General features: G+C 39.2%; 1 protein-coding gene across 1 annotated transcript in view; it reads left to right on the top strand.

Moving 5' to 3' along the window:
* LOC126751672 (hemicentin-2) overlaps positions 1–21646 on the top strand; it is a 268902-nt gene that overhangs the window by 194776 nt on the left and 52480 nt on the right. Inside the window, exon 3 of the mRNA XM_050462126.1 lies at positions 13398–13535. Coding sequence (XP_050318083.1) covers positions 13398–13535 — 138 coding nt within the window. The remainder of the gene's footprint in view (positions 1–13397; positions 13536–21646) is intronic.

Consider the following 21646-nt stretch of genomic DNA (forward strand, 5'->3'; position numbering starts at 1 on the left):
CGTAATAACTACTTTACAGAAATAGGTTTCATACCTTCCTCTCATAAAATTTCCACGGAATCAACCTGATTTCCGAATTTCTAAATCCTTTTATGTTAGTTATTGGGTTGTGGACTCCACAGCTTTCTTTTTAATGTGATTTCTCTATCTTCAGTCAGAAAATTTCTAAATATTCTTCTTATGAAAGCCTCAACATACTATATTTTAATATAATTACCAACAATCTACCCACTCGCTCACTATAAACACCAATAGCAGTGCTAAACGCACAATAAGCTCATTGATAACGCGCTTATCGATTTCCGATTTGCCGCAATCACTCGAACCAAAGTCCCGCTAAAGTGCACGATTGCCCATTATTTCACATTTTTATCGCTTCCAACTGCATTTGATGGCAAATTCTACATCCGCAGTTAACTTTTGCACAGCGACTTTATGATTACGGTTTATAATGATTCTTTCACTTCTACTTCTTCTAGTTTTCTTGCTTTTGCTGCTTCTTCTCCGCATTCTGGCACTTTGATTTCTCTAGTAAATGGCCAACCTGGCATAGCTTATTAGCCAAGATTGTCAGTTGCAGCAACACAACTTATAACAGCAATTTCCACGCCTTCGCCACCACAACAACAACAACAACACACATAGCAACAATACAATACAACAAGGGTCGCTGTTGCAGGCCAAACTGCCCAGCGGCAAGGCAATAACAATGCGCTTGATAAAAGTTTTCCCTGTGGAAAGTTTACCACGAACAGGCGGACGGACGGACGGACACAGTGCAATTTCTGACCGACCTTTTGTGCATTTTCACATGCGGCGAAGCAGCAAATAAGTGCAGCGGGGCGCATCCGCTTTGGGCGTGACCAGTAGAAAGACAATTTTTATTAACGCACGCACACACATACATATATACAGCCTGTGTATGTTTGTATGTATAGTGTGGCACTTAACTTTTAAATTTTTACAGGGAAATAAACAAGTTATAGAATGGCGCTGGTGTGTGTGTGTTGTTGCAACAATAAAAACTGAAGCGCTAACGTCAGCAACTATGATGTAATAATAACAACAACAACAATAGTTATAAGAACGAGCACAACAATAGCAACAACAACAAAAACTATGAAGAACAACGGTGACAAAAATAGCAACAACAACAGTTTTAACAATAACAACAACAACAACAGTTACAACAACATTTATAAGAACAACAACCACGTTTACAACAACAAAGTGGCGGAAAGACAATGACAAAGCCAACCGAGCATAGCGCACAAACAGCAGTTACTTGTTGTTGTTGCTAGTGCGAGTCCTTGTACCTGCAGCGCCGGAAGATAGACTTCACGCAAGTCGCTGCCACTGACAGTGTAATTCATGCTGTTTTGCTGTATTTCAACTATTGCGCCACACCACACGGCCATGCTAGTTGTTGCTGTACTCGGTTGTGGCGCGTTGGCGTTGCACTTCCTTTGCTGCTCAGCGCTCATGGCACGCTTGGACAATTCTTACAAGTTGCACATGCAGCTTTCATGAATTTGCGCCATTTTGACCATTTCTGCTGCTGTTGCATTGTTGCTGTTGTTGTTGTCCCTCTTCAATGCTTCTCCTTATATTTTGCTTACTTATCAGTGGGGTGGAAGAAACTGAAATAAAAACTAAATAAATTTTCATTGGAGCTCCTTTATGTCCAACAAGCGTGAAAAGACATTTTCACAGATCATCATTTTATAACGGTAAAATGAAAGTTGTTTTTTTTTCCGCATTTTTATTCCAACTGATATTAGTTTGTTTTGCTTTTATTTCCGTAGCTTTCGTTGTACTTCGTTTATTTTTGTTTTTTTTTTTTTTTGTTGTTTTTTTTTTGACAGCTCTCCGCAAGAAGCCGCTCCTTCACCTACTTGCCTTTCGTACTCACTCGCCTATATTTTATTTTATTACCGATGCATTTTTATCATTTGTACGTTGAATTTGACACGAATGACCATAATGGCGCAGCAATGAATGGCGAAGGCGAGGGCAAGCAGGGCGTAGAAGATAAGAAAGCAGGTACAGTGCAATTAGATTGTGCACCTGCGGAGCTGTTGGCGCTTGAATGCTAAAGTCCGGAGAGGGTTACTTGCATTCGTGTGTGCGCCTTGGTGTGCTCGTCATTCGTTCGCTTAACTTCAGTCTACTTTATTTTAATTCCATTTCTTATTTTCACTCACTTGCTTCTTCTTATTTTCTTTTATTTCTTTGCCTTTTCTTATTACTAATTTTTTTTCATTTCTTTTCTTTCTCTCATTTTATTTTCATTTTCTTATTTTCATATCGTTTCTTCGGTGAAATGTAGTTTTGCGCATTTCTCTAAGCTGCGATTCAAGTATTTCCGTTATCTCATTGCGGTAATAAAATGACGCATAGCGACCATTACAGGTATTTGGCTTAGCGCAGTTCCATTCTGAGTTTGCAAGCACACGGCAGCGCTTAGGCGATAAAATGTGTAAAAGCGTGAAAAGAATTTCGAAATCCTTTTTCATGGAGTAAGAATGTGATAAATTTTAAACGCTAACGAGTATTGTATCTCATTTATTTTCAAATTCCAAGTGAGTTTAATTCTAAATTCATTAATTTAGAAGGAAATTTTACTGTATGGGTCGTTATTTGCTGGAGGGTGCTCAGAAAACCTAATAGCCTAGCGGTTAGACTGGCTTTGAGCGTGCTGACTGTGCGCTCAAATCTTGTTGAGGAGTGCGTGATCTCATTGTCAAAAACTTCGAGTTTTTCCATATTAGACTTATTTATATGGGTGCCTGGTTACACCGGTTGCTGCAAACTGAAACGCCGGTGAGCTCGCCATTTTATCCGATTGGAAGCGATACGGCTTTCCGATGTCTTGCATTCTAGCGATAGCCTCCGGACCTCCAGTGAGCTCAGCTAATGCTGGTCAACGATCAGAATTAGTTGTTCTCTGAACTAATTACTCTAAACAAATACAATATTGCCACAATTGTAGTGTTCTGACTGGAATCCGTTCAATAGGTTCACATCTGGTGCAGGCTCTTTGCCAAAGCTTTATGGAGGATTATAATGTATAATCATCTTGTCATTTTATTTTCTATTGCCCGGCTTTTGAATGACTGAGATTGAAATATCACGGTAGACAAGCTGTTGGGAATCTTTGAGAAATAGCTAGGATTAACCGTCTTTTAAAATTTGTGGTAAGCTCGAAACAATTAATCGATATGACATAAAGAACCATAGTCCTTTGTACATAAGAAATCCTTAGATTGTGTATCAACCCTACGACCGAACCTAACGAACCTGATACCAGATCCGAAGAAATTTCTTCCTCAGCACTGTTAACTACTTTTGTTTTTAAATAAACGTTTTGAGTAAATAAAACTGCTAAAGTAAACTAAGATAACTTTCGGCAACAATATCATTCACCATAAACAGAAACAAGTACTAATTACTTGGTACCAGGTCCCGAACTATGCTACAAATTAGACCTCTCTTCAAAGCTTTCGAAGTTAATGGTGTGTCAGCATCGATGTGTATGGCCTGACGTTGTACTCACGGAACACACCTACCTGCTTTTGACCAAAGCTGGCTGCTTCTCAGCGATTTCTAGCTTCAGATGGTCTAATTGTTGACAGTGCAGACCTGAATTAAGAGTGTGGTCGTATAAGAGCACCTCACACTAAATGATTTTCCACCAATCCCACCAAATACATAGCAAACCGGTTCGACTACGACCTTTCTTGCTTGATGTTGTCATAAATGACCCACCTTGCATCACCAGTAAACAGATGTTTCAGAAACGTATCGAATTTGTAGTAATTTGCAGATGGAAATTCGATCCTAAGGTATTTTTTTACGTTAACTGGTGTGACACCCATCCATCGAGCTTCGTGTTATATTCAGCACTACATAATGGTTCAAAACGTTTAGCTCCTAGACAATGAAAATATTGCTTAGATGACAATCGGTATAAACGATTTCCATTATTTTATCGATATTTTCGACAATTGGTTTTCTCTCTTTGTTAGGATCCATCTTTGACGCGTATTCAAACAACCAGGTGCCAAGCAATAGCAAGACTTTCTCATCCATTTTTATTCTTAGGAAGAGCTGACTTTCAAAACATAAAAGCCCTTAATAAAATGTCTATGCTTGGTTTCTAAAAGTGATATAATAGCAAACATAGTCCATTAATTATTTGGTGGCTTAAAAAATAAGTGTGAGGAGACAAATAACTGATGAAAAGTGGCTGCAACGCTATCAGTGACTTGTCAGAAATTTGATTCCACATACATAATTTAATAGAGCTTCTTTGGTCAATTATTTCACTCATCGTAAAAATCGCCGAAAGCCCTTATATGTACTTAAGAAAGATAAACTAGTAAACACGAAGGATTATTTTGACTAGAATAAAATTATTTCGACAAATGTTGTCGAAAGTTGTCGATTCGACCTTCCAGTATCCACAGCATTTTCCTATTGAAGATATAAAAATGAAACGAAAAGCAACAATCCTTGCAGGCCTTTTGCCTTGCCAGCACACAAATCCACTTATTTATTCATTCAACTATTGAATAATGCATTATTCGTACATTATTTGCTTCTCCGCAAGGCTATCTTTTAATTTCATATATTGTTTTAAGATGATCAAAGCAAATCCTTTTATCCTAATCGCATTTCCTTTTCATTCAGCCCACATCAAAGCAGTTCTGCTCAAGTTCAAGTTGCATGAATTTCATTGTGATATTTTGTTATTGTTTTTGCTGCTTTTTGCATTCCTTATTTTTTTTTTTCATTTTAGTGAATTTGGTTTAGTTAACGTGCTTGCAATACCGTTAGTGGCTGCCTGTCTAATACTTTAGCCTCACTTTAATTTGTTTCACTTCAACTCCCACCGCAATTGTTATATCTGCTCGTGTTCACTTCGTCCTTGTGTCGTGGCTCTCGTTTTTAAAGCACTTTTCGTGTTTATTTTGGATCTCTTTTGGTTTGTGTCGCAAATTGAAGTGTTATTTATTCAAGAAATCTTGTTTTACTGTCCACAGCCATTTGCGAATTTAGGCTTACAACGTAACTCACTTGACATTACCACTCTGCGTCGTACGTATTTACAGTTACGCTCCTGTCTGGCGTATAAATCTGTAAAGCTTTCGGTTGTTGGCATCTTTCCTGTGTTCCTCCAACAACACATTGTCATTCAAAATTTATGCGTAATTTAATTGAAAATACTCGCGTGGCAAAGATAAGAAAACGGCTGGAAGTTGCGGCAAAAAAGGACCTTGAAGCTGTGAAGACTTCGCTATTGACTGCAGTTGCCATTAAGATGTCATTGTTATCTGTACGAAAACTTGCTTCGGCTTTCAATTTGTTGGCCTTTTTTGGTATTCTCAAAAAATTCCATAACAAAATTTAGTATCTGAATTCAATAGAGTACAAAGAGAGAGAGAGAGAGAGTGGTACAGAATGAATATTAGAGATAGAGAGGGAAAATTTAATAAATTGTCGGACTCAAAGCATGAGTACGATTCAAATGTTAGGGGAGCAGAGTAAGTGTGGGAAGTAAGATCCGAAAGTTATGGAATTTGTGAGTGCACTTTCCTAAATCCGAAGTGACACAGTGAAGACATCATCGCACTCAACCGAAATTAGCAGTAAATATTTGTTTACTTATTTCAATCATTCATAGGCTTTGATGGAGAGAATCTTGATTATTCGTTTTCTAAGGATCGTGCAACCAATCGTAGATGCGTTTCGAACTTGGGAATGAAATTTTATATTGGAATGAAATGGCAGCGCATTAGGTGAATTATATATAGTTCAGAAAAACGGCTGGAACCACAAACTGAATATTCTTCAAAAAAAGTTATGCCTTTGACTTAGTGGTCCTCTCGTTATTGGCTATCACTATTCAGAGGTGCTTGGAAAATAGATCACACTGAGACAATTATATATCAGATATCAAACCTATATCTCCTAGGGGCAGCTCATACCGATTCCGTTTTCCACACATGAAAGACTAGAAGTGTGTCTTTCAACTTAACCTGGATACTAAGATATCTAAGAGTACGCAATATTTCTCACAAAAGCGAAGGAGTCAAGGAGAAAATGTTGAGATTGTTCATCAGCAATGAAAATCTAAAATTAGCTCTCAATTGTGCATTAGGAAAAGAACAAATTTCAAAGATTTGTATTATTTTCAAACCAAAGTCACTTAGAAGTCCGACTAGTTTAAAAGGAGAAGCGAGAAATGGCATCCTTACCAAATTTCACTACGATGGCAACGAGCAGTGCTTCTCCTGTCTTCGTGCATTCCGGTGCTAGTTCTATAGACTTCGCGCGAACTCAGCAAGTATTGGTCAGCAATCCGTACTTTTGGGTTTGAGAAATGGAACGTAAAAAATCCACTAAACTGACTTGTGGTTTTGAGTATTGGAACGTAAAAAATCCACTAAACTGACGGCTCTTAACGAGGTCCAGTTGGCCGCAATGAAAGACTGTCCCATTAGCAATCACTCAGATTTTGCAGAACGCAACTTGTCAAAGTTGCAATGAACAGAATGAAGTGAAAACAACTAGAAACTTGTTCCTCAACTGTTCAGCTCTCGCCAGACTATGGTTGAGCGTCTCGGCTGCAATATATTTTTCGAACCCAGCGAATTGGCTGGAATTGATATTGGCAGTTTTAATAATTTCCTGGCAGGCGTTAGGCGTGTTGTCGATAAGCGACGGTCTTTCGGATCCATATTCAAGAGTTCTGCTAAAGATGTCCAAGTGGAATTATCCCTCGCCTCACGAAAACTGAACTTATTTACATAACCTAAGCTAAGCTAACTAAGTAGCTAGAAAAATACAAACATAAAGAGCGATTGTCGAGCATGGAATTACGCTACCGTGTCAACCTTAGTAAGACCTGTAAAAAGCCGGCAATATGTCCTATGGAAGTGCCATGCATACCATGATAACGGGCTAAGTAAGCAATTAAAGACTTCCTTAATATCTAATATATACGGGGATTGTCCGGAAGGCAATAGGATTGAGTCGATTTAAAAAAATTTCAAAATAGGCTCCTTGTGCGTCGATGCAGCGCTGCCAGCGCGATTTCCAAGCTGCCTGAGTTCAAAACTTTGCGCACACGCGTCACATTATCGGTGTTTTTCGAAGTCGCAGGTCTCCCAGCACGGTCATCAGCGACCTCTTCCTGGCACTCCAAATAGGCCCAGTGCCATTGAAACACACCACTTCTTGCTAAAGCAACATCTGGGTAAACTTGCTTGGTCATACGTTTCTGTCGCAGATTTACCGAGTTTCACTCAGAACGCTGCATTTTCGGTTTACACCACTCACAGAAACACGTCGCGCAATAATTTTTGTCCTGAGTCTCCAGGTGTTCGGAGACAACTGAACAGGGACTCGTTCCTTAGCTATGAACGCCCTCTACCGAATCCAGTCGGTGCGCGCACGCTTCGAAGTACAGTCACAGCGGAAGAAAATCAGTCCTATTACTTTCCCGACAAACCCTTTATTGATATAAGGGGTCATTCAAGTAGAGTTAATTTTTTCATTAATTTTGACAGATGACGCGTGAGTTATGTCAAGCTGTCATGTTATTTTTGTTCATTACTGTTTGGCATTTCATCATGGAGAGACTTATGCCTGAGCAACGCTTAAAAATCGTTCAAATTTATTACGAAATTTCACTTTCCGTAAAGAATGGGTTTCGCGCGCTTTGCCCCATGGTCAACATAACCGGCCTACTGAGCGTACTATTCGCAACATCATCACCCAAGCTGAGACCCAGCATTCATTATTGAAAAATATTGAACCGAATAGATCATATAACAGCCGTGGCTGAGAATGTACACGAAGGCCGTGAAGAGTCGATTCGGCGCCGTTCACAGCAACTGGAGCAGACGTATGGAACGACTTAGTGCATTTTACGTCGATATCTGTTGAAAAGTTCCAAGAACATCCAACATTTTCGGTGATATTTTGTTTATCGATGGGACCCATTTCTAGCCCAATGGGTATTGTAAACAAGGAAACATTGCCGCATTTGAGACGAGGAGAAATCTGGAGAGATATTACTTCAAAAATGATGCCGGTGAGAACATTACCGTCAATGGCGACCGTTATCGCACCATGATAACCGACTTTTTAATGCGTGAGCTTGATATTGAAGCTCCTTAGCCATCTGCTACATATTGCATCAATCAATGGATTTATTGATTTCGATTCAGATTTTGCGCGTGTTATTCTCCAGTTACCAATCGAAATGCTCGAACGAGTCATAAAAAATTTAACTCAATGGATGGATCAACCTTTATATTAGCTATGAAATAAACTACTTGCTATTAAGATGCGCTTCTTCTTAATCTTGGCACCTACATTTGGTTGGAAATGAAAAAAAAGTTCTGCGAAGCTAACAGAGAAAAGTAAAGGAAGTAGAAAGGAATGCGCTGGCGTTTTAATAATATTCAGACTTTTCAAATAAATGCTAAATTGTATAATGCCACGTTAAGTCGCCAAACGTCGAGAATTCCATGCCATTAATGGCAGGAGTATTAAAAATTTGTAATCTTTAGAGCAGAATCATTCCTATTTGCATTTATTAGCAACTTGCGTTTGATTACGGTCAACTCTTTATACAAGAGATTTGCATACTATCAGCGCCTACACAAAAATGTGCGATATATTTGAAATGTATATATGGGTATATGTGTGTGTGTTTTAAGCGTTTGCACTAAAACGTGCCGTCTTCTATACTCCTGTACTTTGCATAGAACTTGTTATGTATATACCATGTTGGTATATGAATTGCTATGATTATATGTATATGTATTATATAGGCAAAGTTTAAACTTATGCAAATAGCTGCCTGTATGTGTGCTCTTACGCTAATAAGTGTTTGTTTATGCATTTGCTTTTCATTGACCGTCGCGTGTCCTTTATGTCACAATCAAGTTCAATACAAATCTCTGCAATTTGTATGCGATTTGATTATCTTTTATGGCCATGTACCGTTATAATGCAAACCCACACCTATAGCGCTCGCACTTGTCACTAACAGCTCGGTTTGGTATCAATTTAGCCGAGGAGGGAAGAAAAAAAGATGATTATCGCATAACCACTTCATGGCTAAACGCTGAGTTTCCGTTTCCACCCACTTCCGTTACCAGGGCAGCAAACTGACGAGTACACATGACCACAGCCACTTCACAGCCGAGCACTTGTCACTTGCTGTGTGGCGCTTATATAAGTGTGTACGCATGTTTCTATGTGTATGCAAATACGTGCTGTTCTATGTGTTTGTGTGTGTGTGTGTGTGTGCTTTCATGCGATGTCACGGTATTAGTATGCGAACTGGCATATCGATGGCAATTTGTTTCCATACGAATTGCTTTCAATTAGCATAAAAATGTCGCTCATTCATTCGCTATGCTTGGCAGACGCACCCAAACACATACACGTACATAAATACTTTCATACACACACACACACACATACATGCATACATATTTATGTGTACAACAGTGGGTGTATATGTATATATTGTGTAAAAGCAGACTGTTGCTTTTGAGTCGAAGAAATCGTGCTTTCTTGCACACACACACACAAGCCACACATACATCAATACTCACATATACAAATATATTGCTGGCAACTGCCGATAATTTTATATCTGGCGCATAGCAAGCGTGAATGACGCCTACATTGTCCTATCTATTGATTTTCCTCGCAGCACTCAGCTCCCGGGCTTATCGCTTCAATTCCCCAACCGCCCATAAATGAGTTTGTATACACAAACTAACAAACAGTTGAAGAAACTTACGCTTCACCTCTTCTGCAAAACTTCTATTGTTTGAACGCTCGCCTGTGTTTAAGCTTCCTTATAACTGTATATATACTCATACATATATGCACTCATACAAATGTATGTACTCTCATACAAATGTACTCTTACATACTCTTATACACCCATACATATATAGCTATGAATGTGTTAGTATTTACAAACCATAAAATTCAGGCTTTTGCTCTGCTCGTCTGCGTTTTATGTAATTCCGTTTCCCTATCCTTTGCCATTGATCTCAGCTTGGCCACTATTCGTGCAATAAAATTCATATCCATTCAATGTTGCCATAAGGAAATTAGTGAGGCGTATGAATGCCAATGTTTGGGTTGTAGATTGAACTGTGGAAAATAATGCTGTTAATAGCGTATATATTTCATTGTATGTAGTTATGTAAATATTGTTTGAAATTCATACATGAATTTGATGTTCAAATTTAAAGGTGAAACATTCAGTAAAATCATAAAATTTTTGAGAGATCAAGATTCTTTTATGGATAATCGATAATCCTCCTGACTATTATATGATATAAGTACATTATGAAAGTAACAGGAAATGGTAAATAAAACGCAAAATATTTAATTATTCATCAATATTTATTTTATCGCCTGCAAGTTATCTCCACCAGATGTAATACACTTAAGATAGGGATTTTTCCAGTCCTCGAAACACTTTCATAAGCACATTTGTGATGGCCTTCAGCGTATTTTGTTTTACCTCTTCGATCGACTGAAAACGGGTTCCACGGAGCGTCAATTTCAGTTTGGGAAGCAAGAAAAAATCACATGGAGCCAACTCTGGTGAATAGGTGGTTGATCGATGGTATTCATTGCGTTTTTGGTTTTAAATTCGGTCACAATCGTGGCTAGATGAGATGGTGTTTTTTCATCGTGTCCTTTATTGAATTTTAGACCGTCTGTTCCTCCGGAACAAATTCATGCTGCACCAAACCACGAAAATAAAAAAAAAGCAATGAGCATTAGCTTGATTTTTGAGCGGCTTTGGCATAGTTTTTTCGGTTTCGGTTAATTTTTTCCCTCCATTCCGAAGACTGTTGACCGGTTTGCACGTCAAACTCATAAACCCATGTCTCATCGGCAGTTATAATGCTCTCCATAAATGTGAGATCGGAATTCGCACGATCAAGCATGTCCAAAGAGACCTGTTTATGGTACTCTTTTTGAAAAAAATTCAGCTTTATCGAGACGAATCGAGCAATAACGTGTTTCATACCCAAAATATCCACCAAATTTATTCGAATGGACTCGCGAGAGATGTTGTGTGAGATATGGCAACTCTAATACTTGCCTGAAGATTTTCCAGCAGCATAACCCACACTTTTTCAGTATTTTCATGAGTTGAAGAAAATATCTCGACCTTTGGTTGGCTTTGTACCATTCGTGGCATTGTGTTTTGGATAAAACTGAATCACCGTAAGCCTCTTCTACAATTCCCAACGATACCGCACACTTTTTGGATTAGTTGGATTTTTTAATCCCGCTAAACCAAGATCCTTCCGCAAAATCGTCCATTAAGCGGCTGGGCGCAGGATATTCGAATTCATTCGGGTGTTCTGCAATACGCTGCTCCTTGACAGCAATAGCGCCTTAGAAGCGCATTTTATGGCGTCCGTAAATCGATCTATGGTTGCCGACTTATCAACTCTACTAGGCGATTGTGTCGACCGAATATCCGAATCATTATTTTAGAAATAAATCTAATAATCCTCGAAAACGCAAACCCTACGCATAAAAAAAGTAATAGCCTTGACAGACGGCAGCGTTAATCCGGATTAACTGCGCACTTAATCAGATCCAAATTTGTAGGTGACAGACGGCAGCTATGCGAGTTTGAAACTCTCATAAACAGCTCATTGTCCTTTTTATAATATTTTCAATGGAAATTGATAGAAGATAAACATTACGGTTGTTAGCCGACCAATTTTTACCAAACCATTTTTTATTACAAAGGCATATCAACACATTATTTTTAAAACTGCATCATAACATAGAAGTTTTATTGATATTATATTGAGAATTTGATAAACAGCTGTCAGGGTTGCTTGTATTTCATTCACTATAGATGAAAATTGGCCATTTTTAACAATGTTGCCAACGAAAATCTCACAAACTCCCTAAAATTTTGAGAGTTATTTTTGGATTCAGCAACGGAGTTAGCTGTGGTAACTCCTGAATTAATCCCGAAAAATGCAATTAATCTGGTTTAACGCTGCCGTCTGTCAATGCTATAAGCGTGTAAGTCAGGTTTTTGAAATCTTTTTTGTATAAATTCAGTGTCGGTCGATGGATCGACTTAATCATTGCCCAAATCGATTAAAATTTATTTTCCAGTGAAATTAAGCAACAAAATTGTAGCTGAAATTGACACTAACCTCAAAATTTGCAAAACGAAAAATCTCCTACAAAATTTTTCAAATTGAAAACTAAATGCAAGCGAACTGCACAAATTGATGCACACTGAGGGCGTACTTGCTGCAATACAAACTAAAAAAAATGAATTTGAAAAAATTGTTTTCCGAAACTTTCCACACATCCGTTTCCGCTGAAAGTTTGGTGCAAACAAACCCATTGCATTGCTGCTCATCGCTCTCGGCTAAATATGATATTTCTGAGTATATTTTTAAATTTTATGACCATGTGTGTGGCAAGTGGATGTGTGATTTGTGCCGACGTTGCCAGCGCAACGTTAAAGCGGCTGCCAGTTCGCAGCTGGCGTCTGCTTCCGCTCCCTTCGCTATTTGTGCGCGCCTGTCAGTGTTGTGCAGCGAAGTTATTTGTGTGGCAGTGACAGAAGCAGGTTATCGGCTAATTTCACAGAAATAACTGCTTCACTAGCGGCGCTTTACGAAAGCAAAATAAAACGAGAGAGCTAATACACGAAGAGAAACATTAAAAAAATAAAAAAACTTTTAATATTAAGCGAAAAATACAGAAAAAAATTTAGAAGTACAAAAAGCAGTACAAAAAACTGCGAAGGAATTTTAAGAAATCGCAGGTGTGCTCCACGAACTGTGAATAATATGATTTTTATGGCGCACACGTGCCGGGAATAATACAATTGGCTCGCAGCAGCCGCTTTTTTAGCAATAAAAACGAATTTAGCAACAACAAAATAAAATGTGTGCGTCGCATAGAAAAGTGTAGTGGAAATTAGCCAGCAAAAAGAGGCAAAGGTCTTTCCGAAACTTGATGTTAGTGAGCGTGCGCAACAACAAATCCAATGCAAGCACTTAACACCTTTTGTTTTCTATTTGCTCTGCGTTTTTCTGTTTTTTATGCCATCACATTCGGTTTGATAATCGTAATTTGGTGTTGCACGTTGCCGCCGAGGACCGCAAGATAATAAAAAATTCAACACTAAATGAATAGAAAGTTTGCAAACGAAAATAAATTACTGTTATATCCACTATACATCCAATTTTCATATGCATATATACATACATATATATATTTATTTTTATACATCTATATATATGTATGTGCCTGTTGGCAAATGTCTACATTTTCCTATGTTTTCCATGTTTCAGGCACCAACACACGCCCCATGAGCACTTCGCAGACGTCATCCATGTCGGGTGTGCAACCGCACTTTCTCTCGCGCGGCCACACATATCGCGCCGTGGTGGGCGACACCCTGGTGCTGCCGTGCCAAGTCGAGAATTTGGGTGAGTTGTTCATTGCATTTTGTTTTCATTTGGTTTTTGTTGTTGTGCATGAAAATTTAATCGCTGGTTGAAATTTTTATTGAACTTTGTGTTACTAAGAGTAACTTATTTTTAATTTTTAATCATAAAAAACTAGTTTATTTTTGTGGCAAATAGCTAAACCAATAACTAATCAAATTCTTTTCAATTTCAAATTTTAGAATTAAAGGTGCATTAGAATTATATATTTCAGCTAAAATAAGTTATAACATTTTACAAAAGTTTAAGATAACAGTATTCTTTCTCGGCCCTTACTTGATTGCTTAGATATGACTTTGTAGTGGATTCCCAATCAGATTACAATGGCAAAATACAATAATGTCAAGAAGCAAATTGCAAAAACAAAACAAAAAATATGAATTTGTATTACACTATTTGCATATCGACGAAGCGTTTTAAGCAAAACATAAATCTGCCGAGCTTGCGTAGAAACCAACCGACATATGGATCTAAAAGAACTTAGGGAAAATAAACAAAATCCTAGGTTACCTTTCGTGGACGATTTTTAAATTCCAACTTTGAACAAAGAATACTTCCAGATATATACTACTGTAAGCAAAAAATAGTAAGACTATTTAATTTAAATTTCGCGCAAAAACGCATTCGTCGAAATATTTGTTTTGTAGGTGGGTATGACTGTCAGAGGAATCTGTGTTAGATATCACACCATAATAATCATTTGAGTTTAGTATACGCCTGTCTTTCTGAAGTACATAAAGTGCATTGGGCGATTTCTACCATGAGTGAAATTATGCAACACAGAAGTTTCATTTACTTTTTTATGTACAATGAAATTTCTGGTGCCGAAACCTACAGAATATTGGAAGAGGACTTCGGTTATAACTAAGAGAAGGCCTAAGAGAACTGAAAGCTCAATTGATTCCAAAGTATTATTACTGATGATGAGTCTTGGATCTATGCTTACGATCCGAAAACAGACAACCAATCAGCCAAATATCGTGGCAAAGGTGAGCCGAGGCCGAAAAAACTATGTCAAAGCAGGTTAAAAATCAAGGTTGTGTTGACAATTTTCTTTGGTTATCGAAGTGTGAAGATATTCGAAAAGGAGGCCTTAATTATGGGCCGAGAACTTTTGGTTTTATGTACCACGATAATTTAGCGTCACATACTGCCTTGAATCTTCGTGAGTTTTTCGCGTAATTTCATTTCAAATTACTTGGATTACTAGGTCTCTAAGCAAAGCCGTGGGTATGGCTTCTCTGCTCACATATTTTCGAAGGTATGAGAAGGAGAAACGGTAAGCATTTTTACAGATGGATCAAAGCTTGCGGAGAGGGTTCATCACTTCCAGTTTTAGTCCTCCTGATCATTGCTACGTCTTCAAAGTGGAAGTGATTGCCATTAAGGGTAGCAGTAGATCTACTGCTCTGGAGCGCAGCCTTCTTCAGAATTGTTATTAATTACAGCTATATTAATCTTGCTCTGAGGTTGATGAGCTGACTGTGAGAACATTGCCCTCATGACTAGTGAAAGTATGTCTAGACTCCTTATCTTCAGCATTAGTTATTTTATAATTAGAATGATTTAAGTACCTAGCTCCAGCGGTTCAGGTATTTCAATCTCAATAACTGCCGAATGAGAACAGGTGTGATCTCCATTGGTTACTTGTTATTCACTACTAGAATGTTGGGATTCAGGCCAAATCAGCAAGCGTTGGTCAACCAGCAGCAGCTCTGCAGTCTAAAGTTTTCCTGGTCGAGGGTGAACCATAAGAGGTCTAGAGAACCATTTGCTCTCTGCAGGGGCCACCTTTCTGTAGTGGTAGAAGTTCGAAATGGATACTGAGCGATCGGGATTCATAAAGTAAGATTTATTACTTTTTATTTTTGCACGATCCAAAATCATGTCGAACGAGTGTTTTGGCTGGCCGGTATGGCCGCCAATATGCAAGCCTTTTGCATGGCTTCTACGTCTGCATAAAGCTTTCCTTTCATGGGAAAATTAGTTTTTTTGACATGGAAGAAGTCGCACGGTGCCATATCAGGTAAACACGGGGCGTCGTTAATGGTTTAAATGTGATTTTTGGTCAAATAAGCGGTCACAAGCGTCGATCGATGAGACGGCGCATTATCGTACAACAAACGCCAACTTTCATCTACGCGATATTCGTGCCGAACACGTCGAATACGTCGCACCAAATACGATAAATCAAGGTTTGGAGATGTTCAATTTCATTTCCATGAATTTCAATGATGATTTCGGCTGATTTTTTGATGAATTCACTCACAGTTTCAATGGAATTTCCGGTGATCATGGATTTGGTTAGCCCACATGTTGATCGTCATTTATGTCCCTACGACCACTTTGAAAACGTTGAAACCACTCGTGTACTCTGCTACGGGATAGACAATCATCGCCATAAACTTGTTTCATCTTAAAAGTTTTACCAACTTTAAAATAACATTTAATGTTGGCTCTTTGTTCGCAGCTCATTTTCGCACCGATAACACAAACATACTGACACTTAAAATGCAATAACTTCACTTCCAATTAATGAAGTATCATGAAATTGTCACTGAACGATCGATAAAGAGATCAGATTCTAACGCACCAGTCGAAATATAGATGGCGTCACCAGGGGGCGCTAGATTCAAAAAGTTTTCTGTTTACTTTGGAACGCACCTTGTAAAAATGGCGGTTGGGAAATTATTCTTCATCTAGCCCATATTTAGCCCGTTCTGACTACTATTTATTGCGGTTGATAACCGACTGGAATACAATGCACAACAGAACGGGGTATCCAAATTTGGCATGATTCATTCTTAGTTTTCTTAAATATTGAAAACTAGGGGAATACAGTTACAGACCCAATATTTTTGAACTGGTTTGCATAGAGAAAACATGCCAGAAGATTTATTATTAAATACATATATATCTTTGTTATTACCTATACCGGACATTTGCAACAATAAATGCTAATACAAACATACAAGTGTTATATATCTCAATTAGCTGGCTGTCACTCACCGCCATTCGCCACTCGCCACTCGCTATTCGCCATTCCATTAGCTATTGGCAGGGTAAAAAATATTTGCAGAACGTCATCTACACGCCGACAGTCAAGGACTGGCACACCTGCCACTTGGAAAGCGCAAGCAGCTGAGGCTTCATTATAAGAATTTGTGAGAAAGTGAGTGAAAAAAGTATTTACATATATGTATATACGTGCATAGTGGAAGACGTATGTGTGTGTGAGTATAGAGGTGCCTTGAAGTGTTAGGTGAGACAGCCACAACGACTAATTGCCCATTACGGGGCACTTATCTAATATATGCGCTATGCATATATACAAACGCTGACTTACATATACACATATGTGTGGCAACATGTGATAGACAGCCTTAGAGAATGTCAAATAAATGTGTGCTAACATGTCAGACGAAGCGAGCACATAAGAAGTTATGAAAATGTTAATACAAAAATGCAAATATATATATATATATATATATATATTCAGTATATAAATATATGTTTCAGTAAGTATGTGTAAGGCATATTTGAGTATGTGCATTCAAGAGCGAAAGAGCTGCAACAAATGTGGACAGCAAAGAAATTTACTGAAAGGAGTGGCAAGTTGAAATGTTGTGTTGTATAAGCGAAGTGTGTTGCAAGTTCTACAAATGGGAGGTGGCAGGTATAAGGTAACCAAAAAAGGCTAAAAAGGTGCAAACAACATGCAAGACGTAGACAATGATGCCGGCGACGTCGACGACGACGTTGACGTTGACGACAGTTATAACAGACATAAATGGCATTAGAGTGTAATGGACAAAGCGACAAGTGAGCGTGTGAGGCAAGAGGCAAGCAAGTGGTGCAGCCAGCGTGGCGGAGGACACTTGTCAACGCGCTGCAATGCATTTTGTTGCATGCAACAGCTTCACTAAGTAGATAATAGAGCGTATAAATTACACATTGTGCAAGCAATTTATTCGAGACTATCAGCATTAACTTGCCACACACCACCACCACACATCTGCACATCTAAACACCCACACATATGTGCGAAAAGACATTTTTTCACACCTTCCTTTGCAGCCGTCCATACACATAAATATTTCGTGCCATAAGTAACTCCATTAGTTCATGGCTCATATCACATGAAATGATGGAAAAGTGTTGCATGTGCGAAGTGCGCTGTGAAGAGGACCACAAAAAGGCTAGTGTGTGCATGGCAGTGACAGACTGACTGCTCTATGCCGTGACGGCCACTTTGGCTCTGCTCTAGCCATTACTGTTGCACCGTTATGTTTGCTGTGTAATTTGAGTACAAATGCGGTGGACGGCAAGGACGCTTGCAGAACGTTCAGTCTAATGGGCAACTCACTTACCCGCTGCACTTGCAGTTATATACTAAAAAAAGTTGAAAATAACTGCGGATGGTTTGCTAGCGTGAATGTAAATGTTGTTAAAGTAAAATGCGCAATTTTCTTGCGTTTTAAATGCATTGCAGCGTTGACTCGAGACAAGCGTTCCACTTTTAGTATTCATACAAGGCTATTTGTTTGGTTATTTTATATAATTTTTTTTTTTTCAAATAATTTATCGGCCATCTCTACGTCTGTATATACCCGAACTAGTCCATGAGTTTTGAGTTATCGATATGATATTTTTCTCTCTCCAAGAAACTGATTATTTCGGGGAACTTCTGATACCGTCAGCGAATTTTCTTTTTCAGAACGTCAGTTGTCTTGGGCTTATTTACGTAGACAAACGACTTCATATAACGCTTAAAAAAATTGTCCAGCGGTGTTAAGTTGCACGATATTGGAAGCCGCGGCCCAAACCCACGACGGAAAGTATGAGCTCAACAATTCTTTTGGCTATATCGCATGTATCACCGGCTTGTTGGAACAAAAGGTCATCCACGTCAATATCTTTCAAACAGTCATTAATCATGGTTCTAGAGCGTTAAGCCTGGTTTCAGTTTTGCAGAAATGTGACGGTGTCCCACCTTGACTTTTGAATTAATATCACTCCAAATGCGTCAGTTTTGTTTATTAATATACCCATTCAATCAAAGCTGAGCCTTATCGCTAAACAAAATTCGCAAATTCCCATCGATCGAAAAAAGACTTTTCTTCACCAATATCGCTGATCTTACCCGTTATGTACACTCGAGGTATATGTTGTGTAATTTTGTGTCTTAAGCCCAGCGACCACGTTACCCGATGCAATCCATGGTTGCTAGACTATAGCCTCGTCGTAGTCGACCTCCTCTAAATTGAGAATAAGCTCGGCAGAAGTGTTCTTACTTTTGAGGACGATCATTTGGAGTACCCTCAGCTCTTGGTTTTGGACCATCATGCTGCTGACTGGGTTCTTTCACCATCTCCACCTCTTGTAGGACAAGTGAAGTAGACATGATCTCTTATTTGCCGTGATACTTTTCTACTTCACCCATGTCCAACGTGTTTTTGTTGACGTCCGCGGGGATGCGCTTCTTGAGGCGAAGGAACACGATTCCAAAGATTCACATCATCTTCCCGAACGTCGCGTGCAGAATATCCTCTGCCGTCTTATTGATCCGGCTTTGGCTTCCATCTTCGTTGATTGATTTTGCCACACCTTAACACTCTCCAGTCGCTAGTTGGCACGTCCGGATTCTGTCGTTGTAGCAGCTGCAGTTCATGATCCGGGCCCACCTTCGCTTTGGGCATCGATGGAATACTGTTGTGGTCCACCACCTCCAGTTTCGCTCCTTTTCACAAGTTTGCCATCGTTAAGTTTTTGACTCCGCTAAGCCGTCTTGTTCCATCAAATGACCGCATGGGTGCGCTCGGCTGGGCGTCCATTCTCGAAAAGAGGGCTTTCAATAGCTTCATTTGCACTATTTTCCAACGCTACTGTGATATTTGTGAACCAGCAGATTACCGCGGTCTATGAGCGCGACGATGAAATACCGTTTCGCAACCTCATTGGCTATCGCCGCTGCCTTGTGCGTTGACGGTTTGTTCGCGGGCTTGACGTCAAGCTTCCCGGCTTCATCTTTGCACTTCCTCTCTTTTGGGGCCGCCTTCGGTTCGCTCTCCGTCGAACGCTGCCTCTTTTCAGCGATATGCTCCTCAATGCGAACAGCATACGCTGGATCCAATTTCAAATGGCAAAATGTACCCGACCATTCTTCACCTTCTCTCTAGCAAAAACAACCGTTTCACCTCTTCTTCCTTCAAGCTGGACTTGCCTCGAAACGGTTAGATATTTCAACCGCCGCCTTGTACCTCGCTTTTGCCTTCAACCCCTCCTTGCTTTCGCTTCTCCTGGACTCTCCTATTGCCAGAGTAGGAACCCTCGGTCGCCTGCACAGAAGAGTGAAGAAGCTTTTCTTCCTTTTCTGTGTTAATGCTTACCGCGCTTTCTTGGCCCGAGTCTTCATGGATTGTGGCACTCCTACACTGTAAAGCTGGTTTGGCAGTAGTTCTACAACCATCGCAACCTATTCCCATTGCTGTGAAGGTGTGGCCGCTAACGACAGAGCTCACAAGATCGCTGTGCCCGCCGCTGATAGCAGGCTCGTCTCCCACCGACGTTTGGACTGATATCCCAGTCCGTTTCGTTCCTTTAATGTCCTTCATGTTGAGTTTTTGATTCGGAGATCTCCACCCCTAGGGTTTAATACCTACCGCCAGTTACCTCATTACCAGTGGCCGTTGTATTACCCATTCACGTACTTCTGATGATGCACATAAAGCAGTCCAACATAAGGGGATGATTGGAAAAAGTACGTCAGCCTTCATTAGTAGCCATCTGCTTGTAATGTAATGACCCTGACAGTAGCCAGCTTGAGATCATGACATTGTAAGCAGCGACACCCATTGCAGAGTCGCACGGAGAATACAGCTAAGAGGAATTTTTGCCGAACAGTATATTCAATTAAAGTATTTGAAAATGCTTTTCAAACGTCGAAAATTTGTTTCGTCACAAAAGCGAGACTTCCAACACTAAAGTTTAATGAGGGGCTTAAACCGAAATGTTGCGAATCCGATCGTTGCGTGAGTATTTGCGGGTTCTGCTGTCACTACTGAGGATCAAAAATGGAGATATTCTTCACTTTATAATAATATAATATAAATTTTGTAAAACTCTAGATATATAAAGAAGAGAGAGTATTCAAAATAATTTAAGGCTTCTTTTCAATTAACCGATATAGAGCTAACTGCAAATATAACACATTTAAGCGGATAATTTACCATTACCACTACATTTTTCTGCTGAACTGAATATATTGCACGTAATTCGCCGTAGGCACGATTCAGAATTTTGGTAATAATTCTGTCATATGTCACTTGTCAATTAAGTACAGAAATAAACAATCAGTTCATGGACAAACCAATCGATTCTCTGTAAAACCTTTTTTTATTTTATTGCTAGTACAATTTCAACAAATTGGCTCCAACATTGAGTGACGAAAGAAAATCTGCGAAATTTTATTTCCATAATTGACGTGCGCATTATTGGGCTTTCAATAAGTATTAAGTGCCTCTGTAACGATATTGCCTCTCCCACACATGTATATATGTGTGTATGTATTAAGTGCGGCAAGCCACTTTAATACCATTATATGGCTGTGTGTTCATGTGTGTGAGTGCGCTCATATTGTCATCATATTGCTGATTAATTTTTTAATTTTTACTTATTTCATTTTTATTGCCTCGGCTGTTCTTTAGGCTGTAAGCGTTGTTGTTGCTACGGGCGGTCACAATTTATCCTTTTTCTGTGTGTCAGGCACGACGCCACTTAGTCAGTTGAGCTTTATTGAAAAGCCATTCGCAATTAATTGGTAATTGTGTTAAGTACACATATAAAATTTATATTGATAACATGATGCTTCATGAGTCTGCGTTAAATCTACGAATGAAAATTAATAAAATGAGCGATTGCAGAGCTGCTGGTACAGAGCGGAGTGGCAGGTAGTGCTTCACTTGTATTTCCGTTATTGCTTTTGGCGGTAAGTATTGATAATGAGGATGAGAAACGCTGCTGGAGTAGCGGTTGTTGAGAATGAACTTCGAAAATATGTAGCTCTCGCTGCAGGCCTAGTCCTTGCTATGTGC

This window comes from Bactrocera neohumeralis, chromosome 2 (genome assembly GCF_024586455.1).
Source record: "Bactrocera neohumeralis isolate Rockhampton chromosome 2, APGP_CSIRO_Bneo_wtdbg2-racon-allhic-juicebox.fasta_v2, whole genome shotgun sequence".
Taxonomy (NCBI): Eukaryota; Metazoa; Arthropoda; class Insecta; order Diptera; family Tephritidae; genus Bactrocera; species Bactrocera neohumeralis.